The following is a 17835-nucleotide window of genomic DNA, read 5'->3' on the forward strand; positions in this document are numbered from 1 at the left end:
CTATAGCTTACTCAGTTTCCTCTTCTTCTAGCACCCGTATTATTCAGATGTTGTTTCATTTCGTGTTGTCCCAGAGTTCTCTTAGGCTCTCTTCCTGCTTTTTAATTTTTTTTCTAGAAGCTGCTCTGTTTGGGTGTTTTTTCCTACCTTGTCTTCTAGCTCGCTGATGTGGTCCTCTGCTTCTTCTAGTCTACTGTTGATGCTTTCTATTGAGTTCTTTATAGCAGTGATATCATTTTTCATTTCTTCTTGGTTTTTCTTCATTTCTTCTTGATTCTTGCACATATTGTTGAATTTTTCTCCCATTCTTTTCATCCACCTTATGGCCATTTCTCTGAATTCTTTCTCTGACAGGTTGCTTGCCTCCATTTCCTCCATTTTGTTTACTTCCTTTTCTAGTGATACCTGTTTTTCTTCCATACACGGCTGGTTCTTTGTTTCACCATGATCTCTCTTCTCCAGATGTTTGGTTATGTAGTTCTCTCTCTGCTGTGTTTATTTAAAGGCACAAAATACAACACAACAAGGCACAACTTACAAGGCACTAAACACAAATGTATTCACGATATTAATAATGATAAAAGAGAAAAGAAAAAAAAGGAGTGCAAAATTGGAATTGGGAAAAGGGAGAAAAAAAGTAAGAGAGAGAGAAGAGAGAGAATGAAATAGAAGAGGGGAAGAGACTATTTATATGGAGAGAAAACTCCAATAGCACCGCCACTAATCCCAACCAATTCCAGCAACAGATCCCTGGAGATGAATGCAAACTAAAAACAACCACTAATATCAAGCGAGGTGAGGGAAAACAGAAGCACAAAAATAACTGGAGAAAAAGAATCCCAACAGGAAAATAAAAAGCAAAAGCAAAACAATCTCACAAACAAGCATTTAAAAAAACCCAATATACTCAACAATCCAGCAAACATAACAAAACGACAGAGAGAAGAAAAAAAAATTGGATATTGAAGAAAGATAAGAGAGAGGTGTATATGGATTTAGAGCAGGAGATTGGAGATTATATATTTAAGTAGGATGAAATTTAGACAGAGGGTAAAAAGAAGGAATAGGGAAAATCTAAAGCAGAAATAGGGTAAGAGAAACAGGACAACAAAAGAGGAAAAGTGAGGAAGAGAGTTGTTGCATAAAGGTAAAGTTGAGGTAGAGAAAAATGATGCTAAAGGAATGATGAAAATAGAATGTAGAACATTAATCCCAAAATAAAATAAAGAGAAAATAAAATGACACTTTAAAAAATGGTAAAATGGTAGTAGTAATAATACTAGTTAAAAATAAAAGTGTTGTAATCATAAAGGTAAAATCAGGTGATGAAAAAAGAAAAAAAATAGTTTCTTAATTAAAAGGTGAAAAAAGAACTAAATATAAAAATAAAAATAAAAATGTACAGTAGTGAAGGTGCTTCAGGTCCTCTACTCTTCTTTCTGGGACACCTTAGTCCTGCCAGGTGTTCAGGAGAGTGTTGAATTTCTCTGCAATACACTGTTCCTCCATGTTGTAAACCACAGTCCTGATTTTAAGGCAGGCCATATTTGTTTCCCAGACTGCCTTTATTTGTATTTACAGAAGAGTCAGTTCGTGGATCAGCCTCTGGGTGGTAGTGTTTCTGGATTGACCTCCAAGGCTATCAGTCCTCTCTATCCAATAGTTGGGTTTATTTCCCCTTAAAACTGGTTTGGGAGAGTCGACTGTCCTAGAACCTGTTCTTTAATCGTTACTCCTGCTCTGATTCCCAGGTTCCACAAAAACAACTTTCCCCTGCAGTCTCTGCTGGGCAATCTCATGAACTGGGTTTAATAATCAAACGCAATGATTTAATGGGAAGAGAGAGAACAAGAGCCTGAAAAGTTGTCCGAATTCACAACCCCACACCTTTCAGCTCTGTGTGCAGTCCCTTCTGCGCACCCTCTCTTCCCCAGTGCTAAGCAGCCGGAACACTGGCAAAATCCAAGGCTGCTTTTTTGCACCCAATCCAGCTATGGGCTTATTTTTAGCATTCCCTTCTGCCAGCAGCCCTGTGGGAGCCCTTCCACACTCGCGGATCACTCTGGCCCCAACGGCCACGGACTTTGTGGGGCTCAGATTTCCCTGGTGCAGGCATGCACACGCATTCCTCTCTCCAACCTCAATTGCAAACCGCACCTTTAGGGGAAGTCTGACCTTTCCGTGGGGAAAAGCAGGGTTCCTCTAAGTTCACGTAATCATGCTGCTTGGGGTCCGTTGTTTCTGGGTTAGTAGCCGATCTCTGGATGCCGTGTCTTTGGCTTTATATGCTCCCAATAACAGCCACTCAAGATGGTGTGTTCTCCGTGGCTGAGCCGGTGCTCCGGGAGAGATTTCAGCCACAATCTCTAACTGTTCCCTTTCTCTGGGTGTCCTCTGTCTTTCCCAACTGCAAACTGTCTCCCAGCTGAATATCTTCTGCTTTTTAGGGCTGTATGTTACCCGTTTCAGCTGCTCACCCTTATCTGCTCCTGGACAAGGCACGGGGCACGTCCGTCTATACCTCCGCCATTTTCAGGGGGTGTTTTTTTATTTTTTAATAATGGGGAAAGAAGTCTCCCAACAAAAGCCAGTTATTAAGGTCACAACAGTATTTGAAAGTTTAGAAATTCACAGAGGCCTCAGATGTAACCCTATAAAATGTCAAAGCTTGCTATCAGTGAAAGAGCTTTAGAAGGTAGCATTCTGTGCAGACGTGCCTCATGGTGGGGGTGTCGGGGCTACCATCAGCGAGTAAGACTTCAGGCTGAAGAACCCCCTCCCCCAACTGGCACGCCTTCTGCACACTGAGAGGAGCTGGGGCTCCCATGACCCAGGGAGCTGCTTTCCTTGCCTTCCTGACATGCATCTCTTCTCTCTCCTCCCCATGCAGGTTTCGCCTCCAGTGCCACCGCATTGTCAATGACTCGATCTTCACCAACCTGATCCTCTTCTTCATCCTGCTAAGCAGCATTTCCCTGGCTGCGGAGGACCCGGTCCAGCACACCTCCTTCAGAAACCATGTATGCATTCCCGTTAGTTCTCTGCACCCCTTCCTCCCAGGAACGTGACTGGGCCCACAGCTTCTGTCGCTGACCTCATTTTTCAGTCAGGAGCCCAACTCCAAATCTCATAGTCAAATAAACAGTTCTTTACAGGTTAAGGCTTTGGTAGAAATCATATAAGGACCACAAGTAAGAGAACATGTACCCAGATACCTAAGGCTGGCCTGATGGGCAAAGGTCAGGATTTTCATTGCCCTGTGGATGTCCCCTGGTTTCCTGTAAACTTAATAAAAAAATATCCACTGATCCTGACTTGCTCCCAAGGTACTTTGACCAGTCCTAATCATGAGGGAGACAGGAGCACTGCAGACAGCTGCCAATGATAAGGCTGACCTTAAATAAAAGAGAGCTTCTGTGGCCTCCTGTGGAGTAGAACTAAACTTGGAGGCCCACTCAAGGCTCCGATGAACATTAAAATCAAAAATAAGCATTGCTGTATCTCAAAGCCTTAAAATAAATCCCAACCAAGTGGGCATGAAGAGAGGGGCCTACCAATCTAAAGGCATGTCCACGCAACCACTTGGTGGTCCTGCTTGGTTCAGAGCATTTCTACTGGGAAAGGTATTGGGCCTCGCTCCGATCCACTGAGAAGGAATAAAACGTGAAACCATACAGCCTGCCCCAACCTGGGTGGGCCTCCCCTGGAGGATGCACCTCCTGTGCCCAGAGGACACACTCCAACCAACATGGAAAGCTGGCCAAACCACACCAATGTCAGTTAAGCACTTTGCATCTTCTTGCAAAAGCAAACAAGCAAACCCTATTTGCTGTCCTTTTGACAAGTTGTGGTCTCAGTGGACTGATTTGGGTTTATAAGGATTGGATTAATGAGAAAAGCATCAAGATGCTGTAGAGACTTGGGACCCGCTGAGGCCTGCCCTGAGCTCCCTTCACACATCTGTGGACTCATCCAGAGCCACCAGCTGCCTGAGGCCAGCCCGCTTCAGGGTCCAGTGCTGTGTGTGTGCCACTCAGCTCCTAACTTGTTTGCCTTTGTCTCCATGTGGAAGGGCTCACGCGGTGTCTGTCATGGTTTGAAGTGATTCCTTTTCTGGTGAACAGCCACTGACCGCTCCCCCATCCTGCCTCTCCCTTCCCTCCCCGTTCCCACTCCATTTCTGTTTGTTTTACAGATTCTATATTATTTTGATATTGTTTTTACTACCATTTTCACCATTGAAATTGCTCTGAAGGTAAAGCCCACCCCCTCCCCTGCACCTCCTGTCCTTCTCCGGGGCACTAGCTTTCTGCCACTGTCTGTCCCTAACACACGTGCACCTGTTGCTGTCCGTTCCCTCTCTGAGCCACTAATTCAATTGTGCTTATTTTTCAGATCCTAGGCAATGCAGACTATGTCTTCACTAGTATCTTTACATTAGAAATTATCCTTAAGGTAATGCAACCTGAGAAACGCATTCTCTCTGTCTCTTTCTATCTCTGCCCTGCCTGCCTGTCTCTTTCCTCTTGTTTCTTTTACTCTCAAGCCTGAAATCAGAAGAATTAGTGCCCCTGACATTATGCTAGTGCCTTGCTAAGGCTCAGAAGCCAGAGGAACCCCACCCCCATTCCCACACCTGCCTCCTCCTGTCCTGGCATTTGCCTGCCAGTGTCACCTACTGGGCTGTCCTGTCACCAGGTCTGGCCCTGTGCCCGCCAGCAGTGCCCCCACACTCCTGCACATGCCCCACACACCGTCTGTGGGCAATTGATGACTGACCCTGCTTGGACCTCCTCCTGCCCTGAGGAGATGCCACACAAACTCCAGTGGTGGGGAAGCTCCGGGCCATGGCAGGGTCGCTTTGGCTACCTTCTTCGATGCCTATCATCAGCTCCTCAGTACTTGCAGCAGACATGTGGGCCCAACACAAGATTTGGGGCCAGACTCTCCAATGAGTTCTGATAGACAACTCTAGATTAGATTACTCCTGCAGCCTTGGTTACTGCCAGAAAGCTTTGTGGCAATGCCCCTTGCCCTGAGGAGGGAGAGTTATACTGGAGAGCTAAGTACAGGGGGTGAGAGCCAAGTGCTGAAAGAAGCTGGAACACCCAGGCCCCAGGGCCCAGACATGAGGGCTCAGGCCGCCAGCAGCCCCAGGTGTAGGCAGCTCATCTGCAGAATCCACAACCTGCCTCCGCGCAGCACTGGGATGAGGCACATTATTTCCAAGTTTTTTCTTATTATTTATATTAATTATATTAATACATAACTCATAGATTACTTATGTTTGATTTTATTCTGGTTTCTACATTTACCCAGTATACTTCTGAGCCTCTAACCAATGCATCACCACTCCAGTTCATCCGAGACACGGGATTTCTCCTGACCCCAAACAGCGCCCCACCGAAGGGTCAAAACCTCCCAAGGGATGCTCCTCCTCAAGGGTCCAGGCTCCCTTTTCACCCTTCAGGTGGCTGGTGCAACCAACGTCCAACCTGGCCCTGTGAGGGCAGCCCCAGCCCCTGCTCTTCCTGGTGGAACTCCCACGGCCTGACCCAGCCTGTCACGTGCAGGACAAGCTCTGTCTTTTCCAGTTAGTTTGGGTTGGGCAGTTTTGTGCCTTCCGCCCCCCCCCCCGCCGCCCCCATTCAGACCCAACTTTCGGTCCCTGGTTCCAGCTAACAAGACTGTTTCTGGGGTTTTCTCTTTACTCAGCAGAGTGGATCCTCCAGGTCCTGGTTCTGGGATGAGGAGAGGGGCCCGAGGGGTGCGGGGTGCTGGCTGCACTGGGAGGGGTGCTGCAGAGCCCCCTTCCAGGAGGAGCTGATATTTTCAGACTCAGGGAGGCACACAAAATCCCCAAATCCTCTCCTGTGACCAGAAGTTCTCAGCGCCTTCCGCAGAGCCTCCCTGGGGTTTCAGTGGCGCTGTTGTGCCTAAACATTTCACAAACAGGAGTGAGAGCTCACTGCACAGGTATTGTCATGGCAAGACCTTCCTTGCCTTCCCTCTGCCTCCTACTCTCTACCCAGTGTGCTTGCAGATATAAATCCCAGCGCACTTCCCTGCACCTCCTTCCACGGGCCTCTGCCTGGCTGAAGGCCTGGCGTCCTGCCACTGGCACAGACAATGACAGTCATCAAGAGAGACATTTAGTCCTAGGAGCAGGTGAAAGACTGGGGGGTTTTGGCCTTAAAGAGAAAAGGCTTGTAGGACACAATAGTTGGCCTGAATGATGCAAAGGCCTGTCACATAGAGGAGGGAGGAGCTGAAGCCAGGACAAATGAGCAGAAATGATAAAAGGTGAGATGCAGTTGGGAACTAGAATTGCTGGCTCCAGAAGTGGTGGGTCACCTGTAGCTGGACAGAGGGGCCTTCCTGCCCTTCCAGCTCAGAGTCAGTGGCCCTGTGTCCCGCTGCTTTTCTCTCTTTGGGCTGAAAATGCCCAGCAGTGGCTTTTCCCAACAAATGGCTCTGACAAAACTGGAACCCAAATCAAAGGACAGAACTGGTGCTCTGAGCCCAGCTTCCACCAGAGGGAGGCAAGCTGTCCCCGGATGCAGATGGCTCTGTTGGAGCTCAGAGCCGTCCTCACAATACCCAGCACCTCCTCTAAGATGAGAGGGGGGTGGCTAGGGAGGTGCTCAGCCTTCAGCAGGCACAGGGCACTTTGGTTAACATGAACCATGGGAGCCACCCAAGTCCGCTCTCTGGGGTCCCAAATCCTCACTGAGAGGGGCAGCAAGCCCCTCCAGATGGTAGCCTCTGGGAGAGATCACCGACTCTATTCCCCTGCCACCTTTTATATAACCTGCCCACTTCAAGAAACGATTGCAGGACACAGGTGTCTGCATCCCCTTTTACCCCCTGTGGCAAGAGATAAATGGAAAGAATTAGGTTGCAAGAGCTATTTTTGCTCATTCCCCCTGTGTTTGCTTGGAACAGCTCTGCAGACGTGCTGCCCTGGGCATGCTCTGCTCCAAAGGGATGAACTGGACCCAGTGACCAGGGAGCCGCTCAGCCTCTCAGCCAGCAGCTTCCAAAGCTTCCCTTTGGCTGATGTTTAGTGGCCCATGGCCTTTCACAGCCCTTCACCTAGAAACCCTTAATTCAGGTCAACACAATTGGAAAGGCTATTTGCTGAGCGCCTACAGTGGCTTTATACCAAGCTCTGAGAGAGGTAATAACAGCCAGTACTGATAACACTCGTCAGTCCACATGTTCCCTTTTGGTTTCACGTGGTTTTCCGTACGTAGTATGTGCCTCAGAAAGGCAGGGAATCGTGCACCCACTTTATGGATGAGGAAACTGAACTTCCATTGTGCAGAAAGAATCCAGAATTCAAATCCAAGCTCTCTCTGCCCAGCATGCACACAGCACTGACTACCAGCAGGATACTGTTCTAAGTGATTTACATACAATAACTCAACTGGAACTTGTAGCCCTATAGGGGAGATATTATCAGTCTCCCCATTTCTTAGATGATGAAACTGAAACACAGAACTTGCCAGTTAGTAACTTGCCCAGGCCTCACAAATAAAATACAATAGGGTTGGGATTTAAACCCAGGTGGCCTGACTTTAGAGCCTCTGATCTTTAACACGCACCACAGGGCCCGTCTGGACACAGCTCTGGCCCTTGAAGAACACACAGTCTAGCAGCAAGATGGCAACTGAGTTTAGAATGCGTGGCCCCGATCAGAGGCAGTTTGAGGGAGGCTCAGTGCCAGAGCTATTGGCAGGTCTGCTCACTGGGCAATAGAGGCCCACCAGTTCCAATCTGCCTGAGACTGAGGGACCCATCCTTTCAGAACTGAACTGGGAAGTCCCAGGGAACCAGGATGGTTGTGACCTTCCTGGGCACACCTCCTCCCCCCAGATGCCTAGTGTCCTAAGCTGGTTCCGATGTCAGTGGAATTTTGAAAGGAGGTTGGAAAACCTGGTCAGCATAGCATCAGCAAAGGGCCCCTCGGGGTTGGAGCCACGACTATACGATGAGGAACAGTAGAAAATGGGAAAGGGCTGGCGGCCTGATTTGAAAGGGCTTCAAATATAGGATTGAAGAGTCTGGCATTGCCTGCTAGGTAGGAGACACTGATAGCCCCTGGGCTTGGGATTCTTTGGTGATTGTTGCAGAACCCTTTTCTTGACACTGTATCTCCTTCTCCAGTCTTGCCACCCCCCATCCCTCTGTCCCCTCACTGCTCTTCAGGGTGCCGTGGGAGGGCATGGTGGGGGGTGGGGGGTCTTTGGAGTTTGGACAGGCACCACTCATGCGGGTGTTTCTCTGTGCTTCCCTGCAGATGACTGCTTATGGGGCTTTCTTGCACAAGGGCTCCTTTTGCCGGAACTACTTCAACATCTTGGACCTGCTAGTGGTCAGCGTGTCCCTCATCTCCTTTGGCATCCAGTGAGTAGGACCCCTCAGCCGTGAGGGCATGCAACTAGGAATGGGTGTCAGGACATGAAGAGTCTGCAGGGCCCCCTGCACCCATCCATGGATCTGCGGTGTGAATGGGGTGGGGCCTCTGACTTGTACAACATGGCAGCTTTGATTTCTTGTGCCCATGTCCTGTCCTCATGGTGTGACACTTGGGGTGTGTTGATCCCACAAGAACACATATAAATGCCTGAAGCTTGCCATGGCAGGCAGGGCCAGGCCCTGTTATAATGAGAAGAAAGGCTCGAGGGCCTTCCTGTCCCTCCACCATATGCCCAGGGCCTTTGGGTGCCCTCAGCTCCAAGGGCCTGTCATTGCCCTGATCTGCCCTGGTCTCTGGCCCATTCCCCCTCCCTTCCTCTCACCTCTCCAGTCAAAGCACCTGGTGAGAGAGTGAGGGAGGGAGCAAGGGAAGGTTCTCAATCTTGGCTACACAGCGAATCACCTAAGTAACTTTTTAAAAGACATGTGCCCCAGAGTTTTTTATTTAACTGTTCTGGGGTTCAGCCTGGGCTTTAAGATTGTTAAAAGCTCTCCAGGGGGTTCCACCTTACAACCAAGTTTGCAAACTTGCTCAAGTTTAAAAGAATCTGATTACAAGTTTCTCTCACATTGTATCAGCTAATAGTGCTAATCCTGCCTTTTAACTTCCCCGGCACTTTCACCAACATTCCCCACACAAACCTACAAGGTGGGCAGGGCAAGTGCTGTTACCCCCAGTTTATAGACAGCAAAACTGAGGTTCAGGACATTGTGAGACATACCCAAGGTCACACTGAGGGCAAAGAAAACGACCCTGAGTCTCCCCTCCCAAGGGTGTTTTCAAGGTCAGCCTAGAAAGCATGGAGTGGGGATGTTAGGCATTAGACTCTCCCCTCTGGTCACCAATTATCTGACCCACCACCATCTGTCTGCAAGCCTGCGGATCTGGATTCTAACCCAGCACTACCACAAAGTCACTGTTTAACCTTGAACCAAGGACTCCCTGCTTTAGTCTGTGCTTTTCCCATCTGACCTTTAAATCCTTCCTGTTGTAATTCAGTGCAAACCAACTCCCTCCCTCAGATACCATATAGATAGGGATGTCCTTTGAATCCTTTGGAATGAAAGAGCTGAGAACCAGAGAAATCTGCTCTCTCTGCGCCCCACCCCCAACCCCCAGCACATCAGCCTGACCACCTGAAGAATGAAGTTAGCACTTACCTGCCTCCTGCGTTGTTTAGGACCCAAGGTGGGTGGAAGGCTCTCCGAAAGCCAGAGGGATTATCTCAATCAGACGGTTAGCAGTTAGCGTGTGAGGGTTAGGACACATCTCAGAGTTGCTCCCCGAGCTGTCGAGCTGGTGTGGTGAACAGGCCACCTGGGCTGGTGGGGGCTGGAGCCCTGGGACCTCCTATTTGTTAGGGAACAACAGTGGCCGGAGGTTCCTGAAGTTTTTCAAGGTGTGCAGGACCTGCTAGATAGAACCCATTCCTCCTGACTGCTATGAGCCAGAAGTTTCACATATAAGTGTACCGGGCAGCCACCTAGGACATGTTTAGAGATGAGCATGGTATCTCCCGCCCACGCCCTCCACCTCTTGCCACCCGCCTGAAGCGCCGCCATTTGTGTAGTGTTTCTTCAGGTTCAGCCATGTCTTCCTCAGCCCTCATAATAAAGCTGCCATGGATTCAGTTCATACACTAGACCACTCACACCTCACTCAGTCCTTGCAACTACCTTATGAAGTGATTGCTACCCAATTTTACAGGTGAAAAAACTAGGGCCCAGAAAAGTTAGGGCATTGATCCTCAGTGACGCAGCTGGTGCGTGGCAGAGCTGGGTTAGACCCCAGGTCTGCATGGCCCGCACTGTGTCCGATGGCTCTAAAGGCCCCTGGGTGGCAGGTGATGTTGCTAGTGAGCTGCTTTTCATATTACTTATCACCCACAGGCAGGCGGGGCAGGCACGCCTCCGGTCCTTATGGGGTGGGAGCTGGGAGTAGAGAGTAGAGAGAGTCCCAGGATGAGAAATCCCCATCACATTGACAGGTTTGCTGGGTTACCTGCCAGGACACTCCTCACCACATTCTTTGCTGCTTGCCAAAAACACAAGAAGCTCACTCCCTGCCCTGCTTCTCTCCCAGGTCCAGTGCAATCAATGTTGTAAAGATCTTGCGAGTTCTGCGTGTACTCAGGCCCCTGAGAGCCATCAACCGAGCCAAGGGGCTAAAGGTGAGAGGGGGGCTGAGTGGGAGCCACCAACACCTCCCCCACCCCCCGCAGCAGCAGCCAACATGTGGGCTGCAGGGGGAAGCTAAGCTGCATGTGGTGAGGGGTGGGCTGCAGGGGGGAGGTAGTGTGGGGTCCAGTGGCTGCCCTGTTGGAGCCTGCACTCTCCTGCTGCTTCTCCACTCCCCCTTTAAGAACAACCAAAGGACATAAGACACTGGGGGGTAGGAGAGGGCAGGGGATTGTCAAGGGGGGGGGGTGGGGGGGAAGGACACATATGTAATACCCTTTGTAATACTTTAAGCAATAAAACAATTAAAAAAAGAATCAAAAAAAAAAGAACAATGACAGGCAGCCACTCAAAATCTGAACTCCTCAGCAACACTTCTGCAAAAAGGAGACCCACACACAAACCCAGTGCCCAGGTGGCGATGAGGTCCCTGTATTCCTACCCTAGGAATTAGGAAGAGAGTGGGGCTAATGTCCCTGTGGTTACCTAGAGCCCAAAGGGGCCTTTGTGTGCCCCTGGGCTCCCTCCCATGTGACCCTGGAAGCGGAAGGTGCTTTGCCTCTTTGAGTCTGAGTTCCTCACTGTGGCCAGGGCGCTGCCGTGCTGCCTCCTCAGAGGGGCCTGTGCTTTGCCGAAGAAGCCCAGGCTAGAGGCATTTCCCGACACCACTCCCCGCCCGCCTTCTCTCCATCTGCAGCATGTGGTCCAGTGTGTGTTCGTGGCCATCCGCACCATCGGGAACATCGTGATTGTCACCACGCTGCTTCAGTTCATGTTCGCCTGCATCGGGGTCCAGCTCTTCAAGGTGAGACCTTGGCTCTTCCTTCTCCTGTCAGCGTTCCTAGGAAGGGGACCTGGCAGATACAGCCAGAAGAGGACTGTGGCCTGGGTCAAGCTTGGGATGAAGGTCACCCTGCCCTCAGCTCCCAGACCAGAAAAGGGACAGGCTTAGAAGGAGACATTGCCCCACCACGCGAAGACCCTTCGGCCTCTAGGTGCTGCCTGCCCTTCAGGTCCTGCCCCTGCTTCTGGCAGTAAAGGGAGACAGACTCCTTTGCCCAGAAACCTCCGTGTGAGGCACCTGCGTAAAACCTGCAGTGGTTCCCTTTTCGGCGGCATCAAACTGCCCTGCCTCTATCCATGTCCTCTCTCACTGCTTCCTGAGAAGCCCCCCAGGTCCAGGGAGCCCAGTGTCCTTGGTTTCCACTCTTTTCTGCCATAATCCTTTTATCTCTGTGCTCCTCCCATTGGAAGCATTCTCCCCGCCTCTCCTACCCACCAATTAAACTTCCACTGATTTCCTCCCACCCAGTCATCCCTCCAAGCCCAGCTCCACCGCTCTCTTCCCCACGAGACCTCGCACTCACGATTGGAGCTCCCTTTTTTGAATTCCAGTGGTTCTCGGGCTCTGACTGCTTTATATCTGTGACTTAGGTCTGCCCACCTGGACTCTACTCCCCTCACACTTGTTGTCCCAACTCCCTAGCATGGTGCTGGGATGATCATTTCTGATTAATTCATTGATGAACATCTCCAACCCCTTCCTTTTTCTGCCTTCCAGGGAAAGCTCTACACCTGTTCAGACAGTTCCAAGCAGACCGAGGCGGAATGCAAGTGAGTGCAGCGCCCAGGCTGGGTAACTCGGGAGGTTGGTGGCTTGGTGTGAGAGGAGGGACAGTCATTCTTCCACAGATTGCAGTGGAGCTGGACTTTTACCCAGGGATAATCTGATCCCACAGACATAACATACCAGGTTCTCCCCACTGAAGATCCTGCCAATGGCTAGAACTGAGGGTGTTAAGCCTAACTAGTTCCCTCCCACCCAGCATGCCAAGAGTCATTGTGGATCAGGGGTGAAAGGAAATGAGAGATGCCCCACAACTAACTTTCTCCTTTCTCAGGGGAAACTACATCACGTACAAGGACGGGGAGGTTGACCACCCCATCATCCAGCCCCGAAACTGGGAGAACAGCAAGTTTGACTTTGACAATGTCCTGGCAGCCATGATGGCTCTCTTCACTGTCTCCACCTTTGAGGGGTGGCCAGAGTGAGTATGCAAATCAAGGCCTGATACCAGAGGCCAGGACATGGTCTTCACACGTGGTCCCCAAGTTTTATTACTGTCCCATACTCCTTCCCAGAAGTCACTTACCAGAGGCCCCCACCCCCCACCCACCCACTCAGGAAGTCTGGCTGTGCTTCTAGAACAATTTGTAGGCCATCATCACTGCTGAAACACACACTTTTCTTTTTCTAGAGATGTCAACATTTCAGAAACTCAAACCAAAAATGAGCTTCTTTTAATTCTCCTTCCCAGCCTTAGAGTGAAGCCCTAACAATAGGATCTATGGTTACCCTCATGACACCTGGGAGTGGGGTGCGGGGAAAGTTTCTCCACTGTGGGCCTTTGAGTCACCACAGGATTTAAGATCATCACCCCATGCACTCAATGCGTGTGAAGATGGCAGAGCTGTCTCTGTTTTATGAGACTCTACCCCAGCCTCCGTAGAGAAAGTATGTTGATATTTATAGTGGAAAGTAAGAAAGGGATGGAAGCATGGTTCCAGACTTCGCTGCAGAGGCAGTGTCTTCATGCCTAAACCACCACCTGGTCAGCCTTTATGCTGTATCACCCGTACCAGGTAGCTTGTCCATCTTGTGCTCCCTACATCTTTATACAGACGCCTGCTCCCCCACTTTTGTATTCCAGTGAAATTATCATCTAACAATCAGAAAGTTCTACATATTTTAAGTCAACAATAGCACATGATCTTAGATAAGAGTCACCATTATTATATGGTAAAATATTGATAATACCTGGAAGATAACCAAGTACTAAGCTGGGTAAGAAGAAGGGGAAGAGGAGAACAAGCATGATGGACATAGAGCCCAGGCCCCGATGGATGGCACACACATGTAAACCCCCAAGTGTAAATCCAAACCATTGCTGATGATCTGAATAAGCCTAGGTCCTTTATTGCCTACTCTTTTTATCTAAATGGGTATTTGATCTCTGATAGATTTATGTTCATTGTAACATCCTCTGAGTCTCTGTCAGTTTGCAAAGCTGTTTCAATATTTACCAATATTTATAGTATTTTAAATCAATGTCCATGATTCATATTACATTAAAATATTAAAATAATTTTTACAGTTTCAGAACACCTTCATGTACATTATATCAACAATTTTGCCAGTTAGGAAAGTCAGGAATTATTGTTTTCATTTTACAGATGAAGAATCTCAGGCTCAAAGAGGTTAAGTGATTTGCCCAAGGTCACAAGGCCAGTAAGTGGCATAGCTGGGACTTGAACCCAGATCTTCTGACTTCCAGCCTAGAGCTGTTTCCAGCACCCCTGAACTCCTTAGGAGCAGCAGTGCCATTCCGCAGTGGTGGCACTGCTTCTCCAGTTCCCTCTGTGGGACCTGTCTCCTCTTCCAGGCTGCTGTACCGCTCCATCGACTCCCACACGGAAGACAAGGGCCCCATATACAACTATCGCGTGGAGATCTCCATCTTCTTCATCATCTACATCATCATCATTGCCTTCTTCATGATGAACATCTTCGTGGGTTTTGTCATCGTCACCTTCCAGGAGCAGGGAGAGCAGGAGTACAAGAACTGTGAGCTGGACAAGAACCAGGTAGCTTCCTAGGAAGGAGAGGACCAAGGCACTGAGGGGAAGTAGGGCCACAGGAGGAATGACAGCAGTTGCCCCCCGCAAAAGAGAGGCTGTGGTCAGGAGAGAGATCCATATGGATACTAAGATCATCTGTCTGCTCCTGTAAATGAGAATAGGGCTCCCCAGTCTTCTGGAGGAGACTGAGCAAAAGAAATGCTAATCCCAGATCTACCAAATGCATTCATTCAGCCAACAATTATTCATTAAGTATCTGCTTATGGAGACTCTGTGATAGACTTGGGGGAGGGGGGTGTGAGGGGATGAAAACCTTGTGCCCTATCTAGAAGCTGACAAATTAGCAAGTGCCCATGGTAGGTTAGTCCCATTGATAAAAAGGAAAGAAACTAGAACAGTGAGGGACTGAGAGTTTTGAGGGTTAGGAAGAGCATGGCATTAAAAAACTACTATTCAATGGTTTCTCAAGTAAAACCCAGAGGCCTGTGCATGAAGTGGGGGCAGGAAAGAGGCTTAAGTAGGAGTGCTGTGGTAACGCCCAGTACCGTGTTATACTCTCTCAGACTATGAACAAGAACTGGCAATTGGTGAGGAATGAAGCTGTTAGGGTTGGCTGCAGCGTACAGTCACCGAAGTCAGGTGTTCAGCCATGTTCCCCCATGGGAAGAGTCCATGCAGTAATATACCCCTATGAGTGACTTCAGGTCTGCTTATGGAAAGGAGCATGGCACAAGACACACAGCTCTACCCGTTAGGCAAGCTGGGCCCCTCAAAGATTTTGATGTCAACCTCTTGGGTTGAGACTCATCATTCTGGCTGCTGTATGGACTTTAGGTTGGTAATAAGACAGGGAAGAAGGAGACCAGTCAGAAAGTTTATACGAAAGGTGATTAGACCCTCATCTACTATCAGGTTAACAATAGTAGAGATGACGAGACTAGGAGGAAATAAGGTGGATCAGGCTTAGAGACTGGATACGGGGGCAGGTTTGTGTCTAAGAGAAGAGGCTACAGTGACTCCTCGGTTCCAGACTTGGAAACTTGGGCACAGTGCTAAGAAATTATGAGCACAGTGCTGGGCACTTTGCTGGATTCCCAAGAACCTAGTTAGCTTAAGATCTCATCACCATCCATGATCTGGATCTTCTGATCTGTGGACACTGGTAATAGGAAGATTAGTTGAGGATAAGAAAGAAAAATAGAGCGGACAAGTGCTCCAAAGAGAGTCTGTGGCATAGGAACTAAAATGCCAACTATGTGGCAGCCGTGTAGTAGGCATTGGGAGTTGAAAGGAGACACATACTCCTCAGCTAAGCCTAATAAAGAGATTAACTAGAAGATATGATCTCCTTGATTAAGGGAGAGAAAAATCCAAAAAATGTTCAAATAATACCTCAAACTTATAAATGAACCAGAGCAATAAATTATTCTCAGATTCCCAGAGAACACTACCCCCCAGGGACATAGTTTCATCAACATCCCACCCTCCCCTGCACATATCCAGGTAACTAACCACACTCTCTCCCCATTTCCGCCACCCCCCCCCCAACTACCTCTCTCCCAGCGTCAGTGTGTAGAATATGCCCTCAAGGCCCGACCCCTGCGGAGGTACATACCCAAGAACCAGCACCAGTACAAAGTGTGGTATGTGGTCAACTCCACCTACTTTGAGTACCTGATGTTCATCCTCATCCTGCTCAACACCATCTGCTTGGCCATGCAGGTTAGTCCAGGGGGGCCCTTGGTCCCTTGATGCCTGCATGGGGGAGAGTGCTATGGGAGGAAATGGAGTGCAAAAGGGCTGCACAGGCATCTCTGATTTGTCACCTCCCTAGTGGCCAAAGGAGGTTGAAAGACCAGAAGAGCTATCCTCTTCTCCCACGTAGAGAAAGACAAGTTCTCTTTCTCAAGGATGAGCTCCTCTCTGGGTCCCTAGGAATCCATAGGCCCCTAGGTTGGAACAAATAGAGAGAGTGGAGGAAATGGAGAACAGAGGGTGAGCTCGAAGTGTTCACTATGGTCAATAAGGCATAGTGTGTGGAAATTGATTCTAAATCTACCTGTCTTCAGGGAGATCAACTCATGCTAGTGCTCTTTTGAGTGCCAGGATTCTCCATAAAGTTGTCATAACCAAACAAAGCAGGAACGTAGAACTCTGACAACTTCTGTTTTCGGAGATGGCAGAGAAAGAAAGAACTTGTAAGATTTCCTGAATCCACTTGACTGCCCACAGAGAACTGGATGGACTTCCAGGAAGTGGATGGTTCAAGGAAGACCTCTGTTGAGATGAGGGTGGTGAGGAGTAGGGATTCCCCTGCCTCGTTTTCACAATTCTTCCCTCCGCTCAGCACTACGGTCAGAGCTGCCTGTTTAAAAACGCCATGAACGTCCTCAACATGCTCTTCACTGGCCTCTTCACTGTGGAGATGATTCTGAAGCTCATTGCCTTTAAACCCAAGGTAAGCCTCTGAATAAAAGACATCTGGTGTGCAGGCACTAGAGGGATGGAGTACCAGTATCAAAAGAAGGAGAGTGAGGGGCAGAAATAATCAGTGAAGGGCCATACCTTCTCTGATGATAGATAAATGCTCCAACTCCTAAACCTGCCAAGATTGGACAAGGTCAAGTCTTTGAAGTAGAATCTCAGCTCATGGTCTGGAGCCAGGAGTCCTCAAACTACGGCCCGCGGACACATGCAAATACAAATATTGTATTTGTTCCTGTTTTGTTTTTTACTTCAAAATAAGATATGTGCAGTGTGCATAGGAATTTGTTCATAGTTTTTTTAAAAAACTATAGTCCGGCCCTCCAATGGTCTGAGGGACAGTGAACTGGCCCCCTGTTTAAAAAGTTTGAGGACCCCTGGACTATGGTCCATGGCTGATATGGACAGGACACAGATTCGCCCCTGAGCTGAGCCTTTCCATCCAGGGAGGCAGATGATGCTCTTCCCTCTCCCATTTCTCACTTTGTCTCTGGCCCATCCCCCAGTACATGATCTAGAAGAAACTATGCAAACCAAACCTCTCCAGGCCCAGCGCCCCAAATCCACTCAGGCCTCTGTTCTATCCTCCTCCCATTTCATCAACCACCAGCCCCACTGTAAAAAGCCCAGCCAGGGCTGCATTTGCTCAGGGCTCAGTATTCTAGCCCAGTGGTTGGCAGACTCATTAGTCAACAGAGCAAATATCAACAGTACAACGATTGGAATTTCTTTTGAGAGGCAAATTTTTTAAACTTAAACTATATAGGTAGGTACGTTGTTATTAACTTAATTAGGGTACTCCTAAGGCTTAGGAAGAGCCACACTCAAGGGGCCGAAGAGCCGCATGTGGCTCGTGAGCCACAGTTTGCTGACCACGGTTCTAGCCCATGGGGCCTCCTGTTCCCCACCTCAGAGACTACATCATTGCTCCCTTGCACCTTCCAGCACCTGAAGGGCAGTTACCTGCAAATGTCTATGCTTTGCTTCTTATAAGCAGCTCCTCAAAAAGAGTTTGAGAGACAAGAGTAGAACCCTTGGATGGATGAGGCAGGG

At 48.9% G+C, this 17835-nt stretch overlaps 1 protein-coding gene across 1 annotated transcript in view; it reads left to right on the forward strand.

Annotated features, from left to right (window-relative positions):
- Window positions 1-17835, forward strand: part of CACNA1C (calcium voltage-gated channel subunit alpha1 C) — a 236876-nt gene that overhangs the window by 140802 nt on the left and 78239 nt on the right. Inside the window, exons 18-27 of the mRNA XM_015564299.1 lie at window positions 2891-3020; window positions 4396-4455; window positions 8303-8409; window positions 10565-10652; window positions 11357-11464; window positions 12221-12273; window positions 12561-12707; window positions 14103-14304; window positions 15862-16020; window positions 16646-16756. Coding sequence (XP_015419785.1) covers window positions 2891-3020; window positions 4396-4455; window positions 8303-8409; window positions 10565-10652; window positions 11357-11464; window positions 12221-12273; window positions 12561-12707; window positions 14103-14304; window positions 15862-16020; window positions 16646-16756 — 1165 coding nt within the window. The remainder of the gene's footprint in view (window positions 1-2890; window positions 3021-4395; window positions 4456-8302; window positions 8410-10564; window positions 10653-11356; window positions 11465-12220; window positions 12274-12560; window positions 12708-14102; window positions 14305-15861; window positions 16021-16645; window positions 16757-17835) is intronic.

Source organism: Myotis davidii, unplaced genomic scaffold (genome assembly GCF_000327345.1).
Source record: "Myotis davidii unplaced genomic scaffold, ASM32734v1 scaffold1031, whole genome shotgun sequence".
Taxonomy (NCBI): Eukaryota; Metazoa; Chordata; class Mammalia; order Chiroptera; family Vespertilionidae; genus Myotis; species Myotis davidii.